Genomic DNA, 22,788 nt, shown 5'->3' on the forward strand with positions numbered 1-22,788 from the left:
GCACATTTGTGGAGTATCTGGTAGGTTACTGAAGTATAGTCATTTATGTAAAAATGGTTGGATATCACCTGTTATTTACATTAGGCTGACAGAGTGTGATTGTCTGCTGTGAGGTGTGGCAAAGCAAGTCAGCCTTATCAGGGCTAATAAAGGGACTACCTTGGTTTTATGTAGTCAACATGAGCAGGATTCAAAACAAACAAATGTTTTCTAGAACTGAACATGCATTGGAAGCACTTTTTATTTTGAATTGTTTTCTCATATACACAGTCATACAACAATATGGAGTACACCAATGTTAATACACCACATGTTAAAACATTCTCGATTGGTCATATCAGTGTTGTGTTTATCCACAATTTTCTGCTAGATTGCTAAGGACTGTTTGCGTGATAGAATTGTACTATAAAGCTGTGAGAAACGCTGAGCAGTGAAAAAGGTTTCCTGGTCCCAGATGAGTCCATGTCACCCAAGAATTTTCTCTAGTCAGAGTCACTGCTACTGGAGCTGCTCGAGGACTGTACAAGAGTGGCAGTAACAGAGACAAAGAGACAATTAGTCAAATATAAACCCAATGTGAGCTCATGCCTTTATTTCTGTGATATCAAGCAATACAAGAATCTTACCCCTTTCTTGTGACAATGGCCATGCTTATGACCATCCTTATGCTTGTGCTTGTCCTTGTGCTTGTCCTTGTGCTTGTCCTTGTGTTTGTGCTTGTGCTTGTCCTTGTGTCCATGTCCATGGCACTGTCCATGCCCCTGTCCATGGCACTGTCCATGCCCCTGTCCATGGCACTGTCCATGCCCCTGTCCATGGCATTGCCCTTGTCCTTGTCCATGGCATTGACCGGGCCCAGGTCCATGTCCATGGAGGCCTCCTTGTGGGCCATGGGGCTGAGGAGGACAGGTTGGTGGATGTGCAGCGCCTGGAGGATACTGTGGGTAACCACCCGGCATCTGCGGAGGTTGGTTTGGGTACCCTGAGGGATATGGGTTTCCTACACATGAGGAGAAAAATCAACATAACGTCAACCTAATTTTCAATGTACAGTAAAGAAACATTTTGAATACTTTATTTGAGAGGCTATGTTTACCTTGGTTGTTTCCGTACATTTTGAAAAAGCAGATGTAATCTAGATTGTAAAAGTAAATAAATGAGTTAAAACTTTCCACAAGCACAAACCTTTAACACCCCGTAAAGTGCTTCAGCAGTTTCAGTGGTGAACTTACTGTGTGCTGGAGAGCTGATCTGCAGATGCAGTGGATACCTGCTGCTCCTTTTTATGTGCGGCTGCACCTAAACCTGAAGCAGCCCACTTTACATCAGCAGGGGCAGTGCCTGAACTCCATAACAGTGCTTTTTTGCTCTGTGACCTACATGGGTGTGTGTAATCATTAACATACTGTTGGTGTGGACCACATAAAAACAATTTTTATGAAGACACACCTGCCAACATTTGAGACTTTACTTGCTTGATTAATTTAGTGCACTTCATGACAAACCTGTTAAAAACTGCTGACTGCTGGTAAATAAAAAGTGTTTGCATCATTTTACAATTGAAGCCTTTAAACATCTGGGGTGTTTGTGGATCATTGCTGTTGACAATCTGCCATATTGTACCAGCTATCGGCAGTCTGGATGACTTTTATCAGACTTATCTTATTCTCAAAGCTTGAATAATACATAAATCACAGCTGTTAAGTCCACTGCTGTTTATTGTTGATGGATGCACAAGACACCACTCATTGGGATCAGGTTAACTTGATGACATGTCTGAAAGTTTCATTCCCATTCTATAATCAGTGCAACGATTACATGGCTTTATTATTGCGCAGGTGTGCACGTGGTAGAAACTGGATCTTGTGAATGTTCTGGGAGCTGAAGGGTGTGCTGCTGTTACTGGGAAACATTGCTGAACAAAGGTCTTAATTCAACCTTCCCTGGGTAAATAAAGATAATACAGGCGCACAGAGATAAGTCATGCAGAACAATTAGAACATATGCAGTCAAATTAAATAGAGAATAGAAGGGGACAAGTAGAGGGTTCATTAACTGTTTCATTGGTTTAAACTACAGTATTACACCATGACCACCTGATTAGGGAGCAGTTAAAATGTTTTGCTTTAATATATCATAAAGCAATACAGTTGCAGTTGTGACTGGTTATCCTGTTGATGGACGATTCTCAGACATTCAGGTCATCTTCCAAGCAAACTCTACAAGTCCAGTTCCCTCAACCCTTTGAAAGAGATTATCTTGGAAACCTTTATATGTATTACGTTCATATTTCAATGTAAATACTGTTATCACTAAGGCACCAGACTGGAAACAATGAGCACCAGCCCACTTGGCAAAGTGTTGCAGTCATTAATGAAGCCAACGGTTTGAAAATGTAAGTCTCTGGTGCCATTCAGTGGTATTTTTAGGAATTACAATACACCAGACAAAAAATCAAATGCTATCCACCCTTCCTCACAGATCCAGTAAACCTATAATATAAAACATGTCACAATCACAATCTAAATGTTGCTGCAGTCAGAATAAATGATACCACAAAAGAAAGAACCCACTCATCATATTTATTATCCTCAACACAAGGCCACACAACCAGGAGATGCTCATTGTGTGAATGAATACATTTTTTATCTAAATAAACACTGGAATTAAAAGTGATTTTTTGAGTATAGGCAAATATCTGGCTGTAAAGCAGGTTATTGTAAGAGGCAAGAAGAGGAAGACTTCCACATGGATGTCTTCATTTAGTCAGAGTCACTGCTGCAGGAGCTGCTGGAGGACTACAGGAGACACAACAGACAGGTGTTACTGTAACATTCACATCCTCTGCATTCAAATGCTGTGTGTACCTGAAATATGAGAATGTGCCCACTGGATACAAAGAGAAGCATTATATAGCAGTATAAACATTATGTTCTAAAATTGAATTATTGAATTATTGTATTGTAACTATCTGTGCCTGTACTGCAGTAACGTATACACTATTGAAACTCACCCCATGACAGTCCTTCCCCTTCTTGTGACATTTTTTATGGTGGTGGCCACCCTTGTGTTTGCGTCTGCACTTGGGTCCATGGTCTTTGCCTTTTTCATGGCAACCACCATGCCCATGCCCATGTCCATGTCCATGTCCATGTCCATGTCCATGTCCATGTCCATGTCCATGTCCATGTCCATGTCCATGTCCATGCCCATGTTCATGCCCATGTTCATGTCCATGCCCATGCCCATGTTCATGTCCATGCCCATGTTCATGTTCATGTCCTCCTTGATGACAGTGTCCTGCATGACAAGTATGCATTACTTATTCAATATAACTCTGAGAGGAAATGACAGTGGGGTGTTAGTTACCGTGCTTGGACTTGTCCATCTCAAAACTTCAAGCCTGGAAATCGAAGAATCCGCCCAGATCTCCTGTGAGAATAAAAACACATTACAATGCAGTCAAAATTCACAGCTGTAAGTGTTTTAAAATGTAAGGGTTTTAAGAGCTTACTGTGTGCAGGTGAGCTGACTCACAGACGCAGCTGCTGTTACCTGCTCCTCTTTTTAAACATCAAGCCACACCTCAAACTGCAGCAGCCCTCTGCACATCATCATGGGCAGTGACCTGAGCTGAAAAGCTGTTTCCTCATTGTCATTCCTAGGTGATGTTATCAAAAACCAGTTTTTGTCTCATGAAGGGTTGACCTGTACGTTTTTTTGTTTGTTTGTTCCAGTTTAGAAGCCTTTAAAAAGTTTGTGGAGCCAAGTCCAGTGATGCCATGAGGGAGTTTAAGCTCAGGTGTCTGGCAATGTTTGTGAGTTAAATGTTAAAATATTAGGGAATCATTCAGCCGTCATTTTGTCGATGCTTGAATGTTAACAAAGAAGAGAATATTTACATTAGGCCTGAAAACACCATGCATTTACAATCAGTTCAGATGTCACCCAAAAAACGATGAAGTATGTGTCTAATCTCATAATATTACGCGGTCAAGTGTTCTTGCACTTTGTATGAGGATGATTCATGTGTGAACGAGTTCAAGTCTGACCAGGTGACACACTGGGAAAGTCTCTAAACTGTCACTGTGCCAATAACATGTCAAGAGGAGGGCGAAGAGTATTCCAACCAGCTTTCTTATCAGCAGCATACATCAGACTGTGAACAAAACATAACAACAAAGTACAGTCTGAACCTGTTTTACAGTGATGCTTAAATTCAAATACAGTATATGTCATCATTGCCGTGACTGAAAACAAACCCAAAGGGTGTTCCTCTTATCTTTTTATCAGTCCCTGCATATTTACATGTGACCCATTAAAAAGATGCTTCTTTTTTCACGCACTCCTACACAAATAGTTAAATCAATAAACATCTTAATACACCCCTCATGCCCACACCTTTTTCTCCACTTTAAAAATCCAGGTGTGTCAGTAACAACACTGAGGGTCAAGGTCAAGTGGAGCATTGTTAGCTCTGCACAGAATAAAACAGGATCTAATGAATGGCAGAGGGGAAAAAAACTCTTTTACTGAGAACAGTGTGAAATGCCAAATGTGTCTGCAGCATCAGAAAGTTTCTTTCTTTGTGTAGGGTAGAGGTGAAAGAGTCACAGAATTGGACTTGTGAATGGAGGAAGGAAGAATCCTCTCTGCTTCCTCTGAAAGAAAGCTAGATTGTAGTCTAAAGCAACGTTGAAACAGTAGAATTAATGCCAACTAGAAAAGGGCATTTCCTGAAGAAAATGCAAGTTTGATTGCTGCAGCTGAAGCATTGCTTTGAATGCTGATGTGAACAACACACAGAGGCATACAAAGCTCTGAATTGCTCTGATTCTCCAGCAATTCAGAGCTTTGTATGCCTCTGTGTGTCAGCCTGTCACCATGGTAACAGCAGAGGAGACCTTAAAAACCACTCCAACTTTGAGAGCCTGGCGTGTGAAAACGATTCGGAATTAGAAAATTCTGAATACAAGTTTGATAGAGCAGCATCTAATAAGCGTTTTTAGACTAAAATGGAGTCTGTAGCTTGAAATTTGCAGGAAAAGATACATTTGGCAGATGACTCTCGTTGAAGGGCTCTCTCATAGACTTCAATGTTAAAAATGACACTGAAACTGCTTAATATTTGAAAAAATTATAATTTTTTTTAAAATACTTGAAGTTGACCCGGAATGTCCTCTGTGAGATGAACATTTTGATAGTTGAATGGCTGAAATCGGTCAATGTATGCTGAAGAGGCGCTGCGCCAAAAAACATACGGAAGAATAAAAATTAAGAAGAAGAGGGTGAAGAACAATAGTTTGATTGCCGTTGCCAGGCAATCAAACTATTGTTCTTCACCCTCTTCTTCTTCAAGTCTTGCTATGCGTGCCGGTGGTGCAGGATGTTACTCTTGCAGCATACTCAGTGAGGACAAAGGTTAAAACATCACTTCACTGTCATAACATGGGGAAAGTCTGTAACATCAAACTAGAGTATAAACAGAATATTTACTGATTATGAATAATCACAAGGTACATTAATTACAAGGTAACAAGGATAACAGCTTATTTTTATTCCAGCCAAATGTAGCCCACATGTTGTGTGCAATCAGTCTCAAATATGACATGATGTCTTTAGGGGGTGCAGTTTCCAGTCCTGAGCCTACACAGCTTTGTACATAGTGTCTAACTATAAGCCAAACAACAGAATGAGAGAATCTGTCGCTCTTTCCATTCAGGTGACACAGTCTGTTGAATGCCATTGTGCAAATAAAATGTTGGGAGAAGGATTAAAACCAGATTTCTTATTAGCATCATGATCAAGTTACAAACTCAACAAAGGTGAAAACAGAGCTGGTTCCAAAAGCATAATTGTGTTTTATATGCTTGATTTTAACCAAGTGCAACCCAACTACATCTGAAAACTTCACACTAAGAACTTTTACTCCACTGTCAGCAGGCACAAAAAGGAGATTAACTCATGATTAATAAAGGCTAGCTGAGCTTCCTATGTTGCGTCCAGTCTGTGTAAATAATTCCTCAGATTATAAGCGTCATTTGTCCCAAACTAACACTGAAGCTAACAGCAGAATTGATGCAGATGAGTGTTGATGCGTGCACAGTGTTGCTGGGGACTGTGTGATCACTTCTAAGTTCCGTTGGCCACAATTCAAATGTGTTCCAAGAGTGGAAATGCAGCAGATTGCCTACATGTTCACGGTGCACATTCATAACGTCATGACATCAGCAACAAAAAATATACTGTCTTTTGAAGGTCATTGTTCAGGTGTTCACACCTTGACCTTTCCAGCCAGCTCACTGCTGGGGTAAAGAGTTGAGAAGCGCCCAAGAGTCCAGACAGGGAAGACGTTTCTGTAGGAGGTGTAGCTGATTGCACAGCTCTTGTTGAACACTCCGGCTATATTCTCCTGGGAAGGAAGGTTAAAGTCATATTAAAACATTTTCACCTGTAATTTTATTAAGTGTTTTACAAAGAGTCACCTGTGGCCAGTCTCCATTGGGCAGCTGCTTGTCAATCAGCAGCCGTACTCCTCTCTCAATGGCCTGCCTGTTAGGATGCCTGGTTATGAAGAGATTGAATTACTTGGAATAAATGGATTCAGTCAGTTTATTTCGATTACTGTTTAGAATGAAACCCCGAGCAGAGCACTGTCTTACCGGACAGCCATTAGTCCTAGCAACGCCCAGCACGTGTTGTGGATCTGAGCAGCACTGCTCTGGATGTAGCGGCGCTGCTCGCATGACTCAAAGTCCTCCCCCCAGCCTCCATCTGACATCTGCCAGTCCAGCAGGAACAGACAAGCTTTCCGCACCTCTTCACATGCGTCGCTGGTTACAAAGAATGCATTAATTCATCACACAGAAAGTAGGTCGGAGTTTATGCACATCCTGTGTTGTTGTATTATGTATGTATTTATTTCACATTTGTAACTCTTACTCATTTTTGTAAATGTGACCCATGCATGCAAAGGCTTCGAGGCCAAACCATATTCCATATGTGAAGCATACTCCCCAGGACCTGAACATGAGCAGAAAAACAGTGAGCATGACTTGTTGAATAGATGTGACATCTGACATGTGAAAGAATCATGATCTCACCCTTCCCAGGATCCATCAGGCCTCTGGACCCTCCTGCAATACTCCAAGCCTTCTCTCAGAGTGGACCTGAAAAAAACATCTCCTGAGTTTACTCCAAAACAAGAATGTGTGCTCAAAGAATTTAATACATGCAAAGAAAGCTAGTTTAGTAGCCCCATGGCATAAATTCCTTCCAGTAGTGAATGACTGGCATGTTTGTTGTACCTTATCTCCTCTGCTCGGTGATTGGGGTAGGCCTTCTGAAAATGCCTCAGTGCCTGCATTACTGCTGAGGTACACTCCACATAGGTGTAATCTATCATGATGTCACCTGTTTGTGTGTTGAGAGAATTACAGAAAAACAGAGACAACACCTTCAGCATCACGCAGTAAAATGAGGCAATGTTCTGAAAAATCATTATATGATACGAATGCATGGGAGTTTTTTCTATGAAAGCAGACTGAGATGTCAGTTGTAGTTTGGCTCTGGTTACACATGGTGAACAGAGCTCCTCTAAATGGGCTTCAGGGCTGTGTTATTTCTGTGACACCACACCCGACCACAATGTGTGGAATCACATAAATTGGTAAAGAACCGGCATGTACTGCAGCTCACCAAACACCTCTGAGGGGTTAAGCAGCTCCAGCAGTCTCCCCCCTCTCTTAGTTTCATATGTGGCAAATCCACCATCTTTGTTCCTCATACTCAGCAGCTACATAAGGAAAACATATGATGTGGATATGGAAAACATAGTAATCAAATAGTCTGTATAGAGTGTGAAGATGATGATGAAGATGCATTTCAAATGAATAAATGAGATGAAGTAAACATGTCTTCCCTTATTTGTCTCTGCAGACTCACCACGTTGACAGCATCATACAGATGCTCAGCAGGGATATGCTGGCTGATGGATGGACAGAGCTCCTGCAGTAGCATTACTGATTTCAGGCCCTCTGCTGTGCAGTCAGCCACGATCCAACCACAGTCACGAGTACTGAAGGGGAAGCCTCCCTGACAGAGATGAACAGTTGTTTTTAAGGTAATAATAATAAAGTTGAAAAATGTGATGTCCGCTGTACCTTATTCATCTGTCTGTAGTACTTCTGGTATTCAGGAGGATTGTCAGGTATCTGTAAGAGACACAAAAGTGAAGAATCTCTGGATAGTGCTGGATATCCACATGATACTCTTTGGACACTTGAATGCCATAAATATCATTTTAAGATACGTGTTGGAGGTTAGAATGATTCAACTGGTGATTGAAATGCATGTTTGTTGTACCTGTGTTATGGTGAGAAACTGATGGGCATCACGAAGACACTCTGCTAGTCTGGAGTCATCCTGGGCTCCAGCCTGAAACACATCCAACCCAAAACTCTAAAACAATCAACTACATGAGATAATTCAAACTGAGCTCAATGTCAACCACAGCACTCAATTATCGCTTTTTAAGGTTATGAATAATTTAAACATTTAGAGTGATAATGGTGAGAGATTTTGTACTACTAGACTGGAGAGCAGTCATCCTATTTGAAAGGCTTGAGAAATAATAATACTTTCTTGTTTTCTTTCTTGCCATACTTACTTCACACCCCATCTAAAAGAACAGCAACTCAATATTTGGAATTTTAAGAAAAACTGGGATCATATATGGTGGCCCTCAGTGGAAATCGTTTTGTTGGTCTATGTGTGTGCCTGAAGAATACTGTATGTTTCAGCTAATACCTACATTGTTAGTGCTTAGATCTTTGACAGTACACATCTGCTTGTTTTCACTGTAGGCCTGTGTAGCCGTTTTTGCTTTACCTCGAGGAAAGCCTGTACAGCAAAGCACGTGTCCCAGAGCTGAGATCCATTTGTCCCCTGTGTGTGGAGCAAAAAAGAACAAAATAAACACTCGTAGTAAGTGAGAAGAACAAGCAGCATTTCAACACATGAAGAAATGAAAGAAAAAAATTCTGACCTGCATTTTCATCCCATCCAATCCCAACCTGCAACACACAGATCTTACTTACTTATATTCCATATTATGCATTTATTCAGCATGGAAAAAACCTCTTACTGACCAGAGATAATCTGGGATCCTGGACACATGCTCCTGAAAGACTGGAGAGGAGGGACCGTCTACATACCAGCGAACCAGCATGTTGATAGTCTTGGAGATCTGAGGGCATCAATATTTTATGTTAACAGCTCATTTTGAAAGTTGTAGTATTATTTCCTCATGTGTGTCAGCTTTGTGCATATTGACTGTACTCTGTGTATATCTGTGTATTTCTTACCGGCCCAATGCTGATACATTTAGTAAATTGGTCATCAGCCTGGATGTGCTCATACAACTCTTTGACAGCCATTCCTCTAAGTGTGGCACTGTGGTGGGCTTCGTACACATTTAACACCACTGCAGGGCAACAGAAACACAGCCGCAGTGTTAATGGAGTGAATCAGTTCCTTTATGGTATTTACAAATATTAGATAAAAATGATTAAATGTAAGTACACAAAACATTTTTCTTTTAGAGGTCTTACACTTTCTACTGTCAGTGGTGCAAACTTACTGTAAGCAACAGTGAGAAGAGTGCTGTGAGGCGTGTACATATCACAGGCTGCCACATTGTTCCTCTGAGCAGGCCAGTTAATGGTGGCATAGTCGTGGACATAAAGCTCCTAGGGACCAAACAGAAAGACCGGGACAGTACTCTACATGAAAATACTCAACAGTTGTATAGTAGTAGTAGTAATATAGTCATTAATGTTGTGTGATGAGGCCTCTAACAGGAGCTCGTTCAGCAACAGACTCCGACTCCCACGATGCACCACTGAGAGACACAGGAAGTCATTCCTGCCCATCTCAATCAAACTACTGAACTCTGAACTGTGACAGCCACTCAGACACTGTACACTCATACTGGTACATTCATGTCATGCTATTTACTGTGTAAAGGTTTTTATACAATAGTAAATATGTTCTACTTCTTTAGATACAACTCAGGGATTTAAATGCTACCGAGGTATTTAGATATTTATTATATATTTCAATTTCATCTTTGATTTCTTTCGTCTGTAACAAAAAAGTTTCCCCTCAGGGATAAATAAGGAATTCTGATTCTAATTCTGATTGACTAGTGGCTGTAATGTATTGAGCATGGCGCCCTCTTGTGGCACAAGATGATTTCAGCACCTGTCTAAGGCTCAGAACTAGGGAGTCCTCCTCTGCAGCCAGCCTGACAGCGTAACAGTAGCTCATAGGGAGGTAGACCTGGCGACAGTGACACCACAGTGTGGAGGGATGAGCGGGCATCCAGGCTGGGAACAACCTGAAACAGATGAGAACACGTCAGTCATCCTGGAAATTCTACAGAAAGAAGAAGGGTACTCACACTGAAATTCCTATTCAATGTGGCCATATGGCAAACACAGCTTCTCATGACAGTCATTCTACCTTGATGCTTTGTACTAATGGTTGACTGGTAATCAGCAAAGCCTGTATCTGATGGAAAGAAGACAGAATTATGAGATGTTACACATATAACTTACCACATCTCTGGTAGGAGTGTGTTCATTCCCTCCCAGCTGTATACATTTAAAATGGCCAACCAGAATTTTCCCCATGAGGGAATCCCAACTGCACCACCTACACCAAATAAAAAAAGGAAAAAAAAGCTTTGGTATAAAGCAAATATTGTGAAACCTGACTTAATTATTACTTTGGACTAAACATAAAGCAGTACCTTTCTACCTTCTGACATTTGAAGATGTAAGTGACTTTATATACCCATCTGTTACTAGTAGTTACTGACCTTTGCTGTGCAGGTTGTTCCTGGCACGAACCATATCTGGGTCATCAGGGTCCACTCCCAGGATCCTTAGTGAGGTGTAGCTCAGCGCTGTGCCAAACACAGTAGACTTATCTTCTATATGTCTGCAGAAAAACAACACGCATACACCGTTCGCTCAGACTTATTATCTTACAGTAGAAGCACATGAAAAATATGGCACCTATGTATGTCAAAAGACAACAAACATGCTATCGTCACTCACAAACCCCAGCCTCCATCCGGCAGCTGAACTGAGCGCAGGTATCTCGCCATCTCCCTCTTCCAGGCCTCAGGCAGAGGGATCTTGGCCACATGGCAAGTGATCAGGAGACCTGGGAAGAACAAAGATGGACACACAAACAGAAACAGTCATTCATTCAAAATGAGTGTTTTATTATTGCATAAAACAGGTGGGAGTAAAAGAGAAAAAGCACTTCCAAGGATGACTTACCTGGAAGCAGGAAGAGTGGTCCGCCGTAGTCACCTGCCCAATGACCGTCCTCAGCTTGGAGATGCCTGTAGAAGTGCATACCTTTCAGAGCAGCATCCACAGCAGTGTGGGCAGCTGGAGAGCCAGACACAAACTTACTCTGCGGAAAGAATAGACAATTCGAATTCAAGAGTTTCCCATCTGCTTTGGTTAGTTACAATTGAGCTCAAATATCAAAGCTGCTATTGTATCCCAGTTCGGCTTGCTCTAACAGGTGTATCAGTGAGCTATCAGTTCCTTAGCAAACTTACACTCTAGCGAGAAAGAAAAATACAGAAATGAAAACCCACCGTGTCTAAGCCGAGTGAATGTGCTTCCAACATGGTCTGCTCTCTGTCTGGGATATCCTGATCTTCCACATAAAGCCAGGTCTGCCTGCCCTCCACATTAGTGAGCCTCCAGCGGCTCAGGTCTGTGGCTGGCTCCGTCTTATACGGACCCCCTCGCCTCCTCAGTTGCCTGGAACAGACCAAAAGTAGATAACTTTATCAGGTAACACAGGTAAGACAACTTTACAAAATTAAAATATTTCCTGAAACACATTTCAATTATTTTACAAGGTGTTATAAAATATATAATATACAAGTATATACTTGTATAATATACAGTATATTGATAAGCAGCAGAAATATGTGTAACTTGGCTAGGAAGTTCCCTTATTATTTTTACTATTATTAGTAATACAACACACAATATATGACGACATGCATCATTTGTTGACATAAATATACATTTGTGATCGTTATTTTAGCTGGTTCAGCTGGTTTATTTTTAACTCCTTTAGTTTGGATAAATTAAGTATTAGCTGTTAACTAAATGTAAGGAAAAACACTGCTGTCCAAAATGTATACATGGACATAAAACATTTGTAACTAGTTATTTTAGTTAAAGCAAACTTCGCACAGGACCCAATTGCCGCCATTATTTTTGACGGATAGTAACGCACGACATTCGTTTTGTCGAAACTATGCGTTAACTTTAAATTAAAAAATACTCACGTTCCCTCAGTCATCGCGGCTCTGAGTTAAATCTCACACTATGAACCACTTCTCTTTTCAGGTATTCTCAAAGCTCGGCCCCCTCTGCTTTTTCTATGGGAACTGTAGTACTCACGGGGTGGTTTGGAAGTCTGTTGTTAACTACTACGACTACATTTCCCAGCGGACTTTGCGGTGCCGTCCGAGGAACTCTCTACATGGAGAGACATGAGCAGAGTTTCGGCCATCCAATCAGAAGCCGCTCGGGCGGTGCAATGGGCGGATATGTTCCAATGTCGTCCAATCAAAGCACTCGTACAGGAAACACTATTATGCTGATAACTGGGACAAACAGGCTTGCATGAAAAATAACATTTTTATTCAACAGGTTGACAATTTCATAAATGTACATTATCAATGAGTATAAATCAGTACTTCAACTGTTTTTGAAGTGTCTTAATGTCTTACAATAAGCACAACAAAAAGCAGTCTAGAGACTTCAAAGATCCTCGGGTCTACGCAATAACCAACAACAAAATTCTGCACACACACATAAAACTTCAAAACTTAGCGGTACAAACTTAAAAAATAAAAACCTCTCTTTCTATAAACCTACACTTATTAAAATACACATATGTAATCCTCTGACCACAACACTGAAAAAACTGTGAAAGAACTGTGCCGTGAGCTGAGCACAGACATTTCAAAGTGGTGACCGCTGCAAGCAAAGGATATGATTTAAACCATTTTAAAGCAATAAATCAGTCATCAACAATGCTCTGCAGACAGCTCAGCTTGAATCTGCATGCCAGTTCTTCCTCCCGACTTGCTAAAATTTGTCGCTGGAGCTCCTTTAGCCGCCACGTCATAGATGCAGGGGTGGTCTTAGGGGAGGCTGCTTTCTCTGACAGCTCGTCAGGCTCTGGAGCCTGAAATATCAAGACAATGAAAATGTGTATTTAAACGAATGCCTCAGAGAAGGTGACCTATCATGCTTCCTCCAGATCTTCAATGACTATGTAATTGGGTTTCAAAAAGGACTGGTGTCTCATACCTGTGTGAAAGCAGCATCTTTAGTCTTGGTTCTTGGAGAAAGCCTTACGGTGGTGGGTAAGGAGAGCAGTGTGGATGATGGGATAAACAGTGGTGTCGTCAAGTGCTCCAAGGGGTCACCATCCAGCCACTGCTGAAGCTGCTCCAAGCTCCTGCAGAGAGGAAGAGTGATTACTTTTGCAGTGCAAACGGAAACATGCCAGTGAACAGTGTCTTCTGTAATATTCAAAGCTAAAGCTGTACCTCTTGCTTTCAGCCTTCTCCTCCTCTAAGCTCTGTTGGACATTGTGGGCCAGCAGCTCTTGTGCTGTTGGAGTGTGTGTGATATCTAATGATGGTGTTGGTGCCTCAACAGACTCCACCAGACTGTGGAACAATCTCTGTCTGAGGGACGAACCACTGGGTGCAGTAAAGGTGGCTGCACTCACTCTGAGAAAGAAGACAACCAGAGAAAGAGTGTGTAACTGCAAAGTATATCTGAACGTCTTCTGCTTCAATTTAATAAGACACGAGATTTGATGTAACACACAAACTACATCTTAAAGCCATCCACTGCTGTTGGTGCAAAAGTCATAAGGGTGACTTGTGGTCTTGCTGGTTTTTCTTACCCCTCCTTCCTCTGCTGCTTCTCCCTGTGTGTTTGTCTGATGGCCTGCGTCCACTCTTCAGGTGGCTGGAAGCCCTTTAATGACTCTGTAGGGAAATAAACTAGGATCTCCCCATCCCCTGTCACAGCATCTTAAATGACAGGATAACTGTGTAAATATATATTGCCATTCCAGAGAGGTAGGAATATGTTTTTATCTAAATGACTTTCCACTGAAAGTGCTCACCTTCACAGACAGGCTGTCTGGGTATCTGCCAGTCTTTCAGCTTGTGATCAATGCAAATCACCAGCAGATCATCCCATGGAATCCCACTGTAGGGCACACATACACTCTCTGCTTCATCAGCATAACTTCTTCTAGTTACCTTGGACATGGGGGTTCGATTATATTGAAACTTTAGCCTGACTCTTTCAAGAAGGTTTTCCAACTGTGACATGAGGAGTGGCTGGCTGCGATTTGAAACTGGGATCTGAGCAGCATAGCGAAAGATGAAGGAGCAGAGCTCAGACCACGAATCTAAAAAGAGAGGGTAAAGAAATAAATAAGCATAGGAGAATTTTGTACAGTGCTGGAACCATACAATATCTTCAGGTTACTGACCTGTTGCAGATAGCTGCTCCCACTGTGGAAGCTGCAGGCTGAAGATGGCTTCACGCAGCCATGCCAGATGCTGGGAAGAGTTCCAGGCCAGATGAGGAACAAAGTCCTGGGTTTCTGGGAGACAGAATTCACTTGGTGGCCATGACAGTCTGCTGAGGTCCTGCAATGACACTTTGTCAGCAAGATGAGCCAGGACTGCGTTGTACAGCTGAATGACCGGTGCAGCGCCCTGAGGTGGGAGACAAGCAGCAGCTCGTTCGTGGCGGTTGGCATAAACTCTGGGACTGAATTCGCGACTTAAGCCGGCTTCAACCAGCTGCACCAGAGTCTGGCAAGAGAGCGAGAGAGGTGGAGGAGCACGGGCCAACAGCCAACCCACAGCCTGCATTAGCTGGGGGCACAGAACAGGACAGGTGGGTGAGAAGATGGAAAAAGTTCAAGACCAGATGTCAACAGTGAAGTTTTAGTTTTTACTTCATTTGAATGAGTGTATGTGTAGTACCTTTTTGGACCCCTGCAGGTCGCTAGTGGTCTCTGGTATGAAGAGGAATGTGTACTCTGATATAAGTGCCTCATTCATCAGTGTTTGAAGCATCAGGGCTAAAAAGAAACAAGGGATCATCAGGAGGAAATGTATTAAATATAAATAAATCAACTACCGTTACAGCTTATTATTATTATTATTATTATTATTATGTACCTTCCTCAAGTTTTTGTGTATCAACTATGCCACCATCTGAGCCAGGAATCAGTATGACTAGAGGAAGCGGACAGTGCCAAGCGTTCACTTGTTGTAGCTGTTTAAGTTGAAGCAAGGCTGACAGCAGAGGGACATCCTGCTCGTCCTGCCCGGGGTCAACAACGGGCATGGCAGGGAGCAACATTATGAGGGCTCCTGTTCCCTGGAGCTCGCAGCACTCCTCCAGTTTGGATAAGCCGTCATCAGTCAGTGGGCCCCGAGATGCCTGGGAGATACCAGCAAGAAAAACTGATCAGGAGACCACATTTCGGCTGTCTTTGGGTTTTTTGTGTGTTAATGGATAGGTACCAATGTCTGACCAGCATCAGCCATCAAGCACATTATTATTGTGCATTTGAAGGTATAAATAAAAATAGAATAAAAATAGAGGGGATGGAGATTATAATCTGAAACTCAGCCAGGTATATCTACTGTATATACTGTATATACTATCCCCAGCTAAGCCCTGTTGACTACAATGACTCTCAGAAATCCTGATTTCTGCCACAAACCTTGACGCTGATGTGGACTTTGTGAGTGCGTTGTGCTTTTTCCTGCAGCGTGTTGGTGACACAAAGTGTCCGCATGGTGCCATCAGACTGCTCATCCCTGACCTCTGAGCCCTTGTCACTTCCAAGTTTAACCTCCAGCCAGTCTGATAGGACCCTGAAAAAACAGACACAACACTTTTATGGCCCTGAAAAAGTTCAAGTTTGACAATGATCCATTTAACTGCAGCTCACCTGTCTGCCACACTGGCTACACTCTCGTGGTCACTGGGTAAGAGAACAATGGCTTTCCAGAAGATTCTGTCTCGTGGGTTGGCGATGTTTTCAGTCACCAGAGCTGGCAGGTCAAGTGGCGCCCACACTGCCTCACTGAGGTGACACACCAGAAATATCAACATGCTGCATGGAGCACCAACTGAATTAACATATTCAAGACTTACTCGAGCAGCTGCTGGTAGAAGTAGTGGACTCTCATCTGGTGGATCGCTCCAAGTCTCATTTTCAACAACCTCCACATAATAGAAAAAACGCTTCATTGTAACTTGTAACAAGCGTATTTTAATAATGCTGCAAACATCATTGCAATCATTTATCGTAATCAAAAGAACTATGATGAATGATGGGAGGGAAACACACCTGGTACTAGACATTGCTAATTTGCCCGCATTTCCCAGGTTGACCAAACCACATGCCAGATCTGGTATGGACGGCTCTGCAGGGACACTGGGAGCCAGAGCCTTCAGTTTGAAGCGAGGGTCTACACAGCAAGGGGCAGCAGGAAACCCCCTCATCTGCCTCTTCAGCTGACGACGAACTGCAACCACATCACGCCATCTGGAATATTCAAATGACACAGTGGTTGATATTGTTATGGAAACAGCATATATGTTTTATTGATTGCCCATATTCTCTCTGTTTTACCTTTTGATGTACTTGTGGATACGCTGGAGCTCCGCTTCGAGGATGTCTTCAACCAGTAGAGCGATGTCTGCAGTCAAAGTCTCTTCAACCAGACTAGCGCAGACTTGCTCTGTGCATTTAGCCACACGTTCTGCTTTTTCATTCAGTGCCTCCCTGAAAAAGAAACGTAAAGAACATTTAGAGTCAGTGGAAAATCCCAAAGACATTAAATAAAAAGCATCAAAGCATTAGATGCAATCATTGGGTTTGTGGAGTCTTACTGGATTTCCGAAAAGGCGGTCTGCTTTATGGTCTCATCTAACACCTCATCAATGACCTCTGTGCAGAGTGAGAAGCTGAACTGAGTCAGGAAGGCCTCATGCTCCTGCCTCCTCCTGACACAGACAGAAATGGCAATGGTGAGATGTGTCAAAAATGTATTTCAATATACAAAAGAAATAAAATACACCAGTCTGAGTATCAGCCCAACCTGGCTTCTTCGAGTTTGCGCTTCTCTTCAGCCACGCGCTCTTGTTCCAGCTTGATCTGGGTGGAGGATATCTCCTGCAGCATCTGTCCTAACACCTCGCTCACCAGTGACTCCACCTGTGCACTGCTCTCCCTGCAGAACAAAGACAACAAGTCATACAAAGTGTCAGACATCCACCACAACTCTTACGCTGTCATCAAACACATAAATCATAACAGCAAAGAACTTAAGGTTGAATTATATTTTACATACACAATAGCTGTTGTGGCATACTTCGCGCCAGCATCAGCTATCTCCTTCACTGCTGCCTCCACCACCTCTTCCATCATGCAGTTTACCTCAGCCATAATGTCCTACAGAGGGGATGCAAACATTGCAAAAACAATGACAGCACACTCAATGTTTTTCTGACAATGACAGGCAATCCAAAGTGACATTTATATTAAATAGCGGAGAGATGTTTCCTACTTCATCGCTGTACATCGGCTGAGGTTTGGGTGGAGGTGATGGTGCTTTGATAGGCTGAGGTTCAGAGATCGGCTGGAACAGCTGCTGGTGGTCTGGTGGTTGGGGTGAGGCTTGATATGACTCACTGGGCTCTCCTGTTTCGCTTGTAACAGCTGGAGGCAGAACCTCGCTGGGTGGTGCCTTAACCTCCACCCTTTTAGCCATGGCTGAAACAATAAAGAACATCAATTATGTCATTCGATTTTAAAATGATTTCTTTGTTGGTAGCAGTTTAAAGGAGTCTGCTGTTATTCTTTGTGAATTTACTTTTGAACTGGCTGAAAATGGGCTCAGCCATAGGGGCTTCTCCACGGAACTTGTTCTGGGAGTCGAAACTGCAGACAGGTGTGTGCTGATGAGGGTTAGGGAGGGGGCCGCCGTTCACCACCTCTCCAACCAACATGGCTTTCTTCGCAAGGATGACCTCAGACTTCTTCTGAGACAGGGGCAGCTCTGGCTCCTGATAGGCTATCCGACTTAGCTCGACCATACTGCAAATAAAAGTTTAGAAAATTTGAACAGTTATGTTAAAGTTGCCTACCTTAACAAATATATATATTATACATTTCATTGAAACAAGCAAAGACAGACAACATGTACCTGTCGCTGACGTTGAGGCCATAATGCTGGATGAAGTCAGTTGCTTCTACTGCACTGCGGAACATTAACATTCGAACGATATCCTCAAGTGGAAATGCAGTGGATCGAGGGCCAACAGTGTGGGCCATGTTGAGGGTCTTCAATGCTTTAGCTCTGACCTATGCATGCACACACACGCACACTTACATGAATTATTTGGTTTATATTTTTCAAGTTTGAACATCTGCTGAGACTTCTATGACTATAAAAAAAACACTGTGGACATTTTGCTATTTCTGTGAATCAAATCAACAGTGAGACTAAGATTGTAAGCTAATACGCTGCAATGAATTGATGAAACTTTTCACTAAGTTTCTGACCTGATTGAAGTATCTGTGCAGGAGGCAGCTAGAGAGGTAGGAGGCTCCTTTCACCAGCTTGAAGAATCGTACGAAATTGTTGCTGTTGACTGCAGTAAATGCTTGCACTGCAAACTTCACCTCAGGGGAGTTCCGCACCTCATCACGGAACTGCTGCACCTCACTGTGAGGACAAGTGGGAGTAAGCATCTCTTCAGAATCAGAATTCCTTTCTTTATCCCCAAGGCAAGGGGAAATTATTTTTCTTACAGACATAGATCCAAAATCAAAGATGGCATGGAATTGAAATATATAATAAATATCTAACTTGTATCTACAACTTAGAGGAGCTGTTTTAAACATACATTAGTAATCTTATCTGAACATATTTAAGTGTGTAAGTGGGTTTCCATGACTGACCGTAGGATGTCACCATCATTGAGCTTCAGCAGCACATTGTACTGGCGGAATTCAGCCTCACGTGCACAAAAGATTTGACGCGCTGCCAGGTCCTGATACATTTCTTTGAGACTCTGCAGGCACTTTGTCATGTTCTCATTGTTGATCTTGGCATCAAAGGATGAAATGTGCTCTTCGCAGAGGTGGTGGGCGCAGTGCACATGGAAGCGTGTGCACTTCTCAATCAGCGACACTGTGCGTGGGCAGCATAGATGCTGCTGGGTGATGTCCTGTAGGTGTAAGAGAAGAAGGGAGCATGTTCCTGTCATACAATGTCCAGACTTCACACTGCTACACGTGTTACATTTCATGAGCATAGTTCTACGAGGAAGCTTGCTTACCTTGCGGATGCCACGTGTTCTGTTCCAGACGAAATCATACCAGTCACGATAGTTGTCATGGCCCTGGTCCATGATCTGAGTCACCAGATAGTCCATAGTCATGCCGAGTACAGGCAGGGGGCGCAACTCGTGGGGCAAGGGCTCCTCTTGGTCAGCTGATGAGCGACTGTACTCCTTAATGGCTGCAGTGTGATCCACCTAGTAGTAGAAGTTGATAAGTTTGGTCTGCAGTGTATGTCCAGACTTCAGAGTATCGCAGGCTTCCATTAACATTAACAGAAATTGCATTAAAGCTGTTACCATCTCTGTGTTTGGGATGACCTCGAAAACGCTGAGCTGGTTCCGTGTTTCCCTCATGTACCTCTCCTTCTCTGGACACATGTCAGGACACGTCCCCACAAACACCTTAGACAGATCCAGGTCTGTCCGCTTGGGCCGGCCTGCATGGACATAAACACATAATTGCAATGATGCATACATCTTTAGCTGTGTTAATAGCTGCAGCAGGCTGATGTGCGCCGAGCTTCACCTTGACGAAGGATCTTGTCCCTCTGCTCCAGGAGGCGGTACTTGTCCTCAGCGGTCTCAGCCAACTGGCCAATGAGGGGGAGGAGGGTGGAGGGAACTGTGCAGTCTAAGGTCTGGGTCTCAGTACTGATCTCTTTCTGGGGTTCAGTGTCAAACTGCAGGGACCTGGCCAGGGATGTATTCTTCACTGGAGAGCTGATGTATAAAAGAATAAAACACATACAGGTGCCTTACAATGCTATACACTGTTTTTATATGATGGATGACATTGCAACAAAGCTAAAAATGCTGTGAAATAATTTTACACATGAGCTGTGTTACCTGCGATTAAAGGTAATTGTGCTGCTGAGTGCAGGAGGTCTTCTGAGTGGGGAGGACACAGCCTTGGACTCTGTGTCTTTTGTACTTTCTGCTTTTGTTTCCTCCTTTGCTGCTATGGGTCTGCTCTGTTTGTCCCCTGGACCTAGTCAACAAACACATTCATTAACAAGTTAATGCCAATATGTCTACAGCTCTGAACAATATTATTCAACAGAACGGTTCCTTTAAGGTTAAGGTTCTCATTTGCACATTAAATGAGCTTTTATAAATTTGCTTACTTTGCTTCTTTTTCTGCCACAGCAGAAGGAGCTCTTGTCTATGTAGAATTTTGCCTTTTTTCTTTGCTTTTGCTGCTGATGCCTGAAAGAAAACAGAAAATAAAAAAAAGATGAGAAAAGTAGAATATAGTGATGTAAGAATGTAATGAAAGAATACTGTGTGTAGGAAACCATAGGGACCTACATAACAAAAAGTCAAAAACTCACATGGTCACCAAAATGTACTATGGCCAAGTTCTTTGCAGGCCGGCAAAAGACCTTGCGGACATTGCCAAAAAGAGAAAAGTGCTTCTCCAATATGTCCTTTTTGTTGAGGGGTGGAGGAATATTCCTGCACTGAATGACTGTGCAGTCTGTGGGAGACATTCCACTTAGGCTCTCCAGGCTCTCCCTGCGCTTGTCACATCGCACAGGGGTTGTGGTTTCAAGCTTTGGGTCTGGGGTTTTTGCTGAGTCTAGACGACAGAAATGGATAATAGCAGAATAAGAGGATGAGTAAATATAATAGAATAATTCAGTCTTCTTGGGTTTATTTGATTCATAACAATCACAAATATGAAGCCATTCTTATTTTAACTTATGTTAAAATCTGATGCTATGTCACTCACCTGACTCCTCAACTTTTTCAAGCACATCCCTGGTCGTGATCTGTACCACAGAAGGTGTGACAGACAGGTCACCACCCAGAGCTTGAACTTCTTCCCCCTGTGTCTCCTCCCACTCTGCTGCCTCCTGCTGAGTTTCCTGTAGGGCCTCCCGCTTCACTGGGTGAGCAAAATCTCTACGAAGACTAGTGAGTGCCCTACTGAATAAGCCTCCAGTGGGGCCTCGAGACCTCATGAGTGGCCTCTTTGGGGGATGTCTGGGTAAATCTGATTCAGGTGGAACATCCTCCTCAGCTGCAGACTTCTCTTGGCCCATGCTGGTGGCTGGTGAATCGTCCTTGCGCTTAGTGGCTTTGCCAAATCGTGCAGATATGTTTATGTCACTTGAGCCTGCAAGACTGCCCCCTTTATCATCTGTGTCTGCTTTTGCTTTGATCTCACCAAAAGCTGAGGGCTGACCAAAACCGGGTCCTCCGAATAGAGTTGCTGACTGGGACTGCAGAGTTTTGGCTGTGAAGCTGAAAGATGACGGGGTGGTGGGCTCTGTGGTAGAAGTCTTTGTGCTGGAGCTCGAGGGTGCAGCTGGCTGGGAAAATGTGAACTGAAGAGTGTTGGTAGGGCCACTGCTACTGCCAGTTGTCAGTGGATCGCTTTGAGCAGAAATTGAGGGAGCAGCAGCTGGTTGTGAGAAACTGAAGCCAAGTGGCCCAGACTTAGCCCCACTCAACATAGAGAATCCACTAGTACTAGTGCTGCTACTCATGGTGCTAGAGCTTGTCTGGGACCCACTGCCAATAAAAGGTGAACTGGACATTGAAGTACTTTGTGGGTTTGTAGGCTCTGGGCTTGCACTGAAGATAGGTTTGAAAAGCGCCTCGTTGGCTGGCTTGAAACTGAAGTCAGATGATCCGAAGCCTCTGCTCTGTGTCACGTTCTGACCCGCACCAAACATACTGGTGGAAACACTGGTAGATGATGGCGCTCCAAACGCAGGCTGCCCAAAACCAAGTGGCTGAGGCTGCCCTAACGTAGTAGTGGCGACAGTGGCCATCTGGGAACTTCCAAAAGTAGAGGGTTGTTTGCCAAATTCTGGAGTCTGTTGGCCAAATGCAGAATTCTGCCCAAACGCTGGTGATTGGCCAAATGCAGGCGTTTGCCCAAAAACTGAACCCTGATTCAGTGCACGAGTCTGTCCAAAGGCTGGCACTGTGCCACCACCAAAACCTGAGCTACTCATGCCTAATGACTGCTGTCCAAATGCTGGAGCCTGGTTTATTGCAGGGGGCTGTGCAGACGACTGCCCAAAGGCAGGGGCTTGTCCGAAGATGGTACCATGAGGTGAGGGTTGGTTCAAGACAGTAGGTTGTCCAAAAGCAGAAGGTTGAAAAAAACCCACACTTTGGGGCTGATTGCTGGAATTTTGTTGCCCAAATGACGGGAACAAACCACTTTTCATAGTGTTGTTAGGAGACTGGAATGCACCTCCTTGACCAAACGGATTGGATGGATTCATGGCGACGGTTCGGTCTTCTTTGTTGAGGCAAA

General features: G+C 43.2%; 3 protein-coding genes across 5 annotated transcripts; all 3 read right to left on the reverse strand.

Moving 5' to 3' along the window:
• Positions 1–206: 206 nt before the first annotated feature.
• On the reverse strand, positions 207–1,349 carry LOC114453776 (zinc transporter 7-B-like). The gene is made up of 4 exons (XM_028433671.1): positions 1,233–1,349; positions 1,097–1,135; positions 627–1,000; positions 207–518 (listed from the first exon to the last, which is right to left on the reverse strand). The coding sequence occupies exons 2-4, from the start codon at positions 1,113–1,115 to the stop codon at positions 483–485; spliced, it is 429 nt and encodes a 142-aa protein (XP_028289472.1). The 5' UTR covers positions 1,116–1,135; positions 1,233–1,349; the 3' UTR covers positions 207–482.
• Positions 1,350–5,371: 4,022 nt separating this feature from the next.
• On the reverse strand, positions 5,372–12,435 carry lss (lanosterol synthase (2,3-oxidosqualene-lanosterol cyclase)). 2 transcript variants are annotated; one of them, XM_028433655.1, is made up of 22 exons: positions 12,389–12,435; positions 11,681–11,849; positions 11,352–11,490; positions 11,124–11,232; positions 10,883–11,004; positions 10,620–10,716; positions 10,264–10,399; positions 9,641–9,749; positions 9,366–9,484; positions 9,150–9,247; positions 9,047–9,074; positions 8,890–8,946; positions 8,365–8,436; positions 8,163–8,213; positions 7,945–8,094; positions 7,699–7,795; positions 7,308–7,413; positions 7,104–7,169; positions 6,943–7,023; positions 6,663–6,833; positions 6,486–6,564; positions 5,372–6,412 (listed from the first exon to the last, which is right to left on the reverse strand). In XM_028433655.1, exons 1-22 carry the CDS (start codon positions 12,400–12,402, stop codon positions 6,275–6,277), a joined length of 2,208 nt encoding a protein of 735 aa, XP_028289456.1. In that variant the 5' UTR covers positions 12,403–12,435; the 3' UTR covers positions 5,372–6,274. The 2 variants fall into 2 exon arrangements, with proteins under 2 accessions (XP_028289456.1, XP_028289457.1); XM_028433656.1 differs by lacking the exon at positions 6,943–7,023.
• Positions 12,436–12,727: 292 nt separating this feature from the next.
• On the reverse strand, positions 12,728–22,784 carry mcm3ap (minichromosome maintenance complex component 3 associated protein). 2 transcript variants are annotated; one of them, XM_028433653.1, is made up of 28 exons: positions 21,247–22,784; positions 20,846–21,093; positions 20,639–20,720; positions 20,361–20,502; positions 20,041–20,234; positions 19,812–19,951; positions 19,512–19,709; positions 19,132–19,400; positions 18,733–18,895; positions 18,374–18,531; positions 18,041–18,264; positions 17,735–17,940; positions 17,519–17,619; positions 17,267–17,398; positions 17,058–17,171; positions 16,798–16,950; positions 16,513–16,710; positions 16,317–16,385; positions 16,111–16,245; positions 15,880–16,033; positions 15,329–15,593; positions 15,131–15,228; positions 14,703–15,019; positions 14,254–14,477; positions 14,029–14,158; positions 13,664–13,849; positions 13,422–13,572; positions 12,728–13,296 (listed from the first exon to the last, which is right to left on the reverse strand). In XM_028433653.1, the coding sequence occupies exons 1-28, from the start codon at positions 22,754–22,756 to the stop codon at positions 13,129–13,131; spliced, it is 6,129 nt and encodes a 2,042-aa protein (XP_028289454.1). In that variant the 5' UTR covers positions 22,757–22,784; the 3' UTR covers positions 12,728–13,128. The 2 variants fall into 2 exon arrangements, with proteins under 2 accessions (XP_028289454.1, XP_028289453.1); XM_028433652.1 differs by having other exon boundaries at positions 14,254–14,544; positions 14,629–15,019.
• Between the last annotated feature and the right edge of the window lie 4 nt (positions 22,785–22,788).

The sequence above is a fragment of the Parambassis ranga genome, chromosome 21 (assembly GCF_900634625.1).
Source record: "Parambassis ranga chromosome 21, fParRan2.1, whole genome shotgun sequence".
NCBI lineage: Eukaryota > Metazoa > Chordata > Actinopteri > Ambassidae > Parambassis > Parambassis ranga.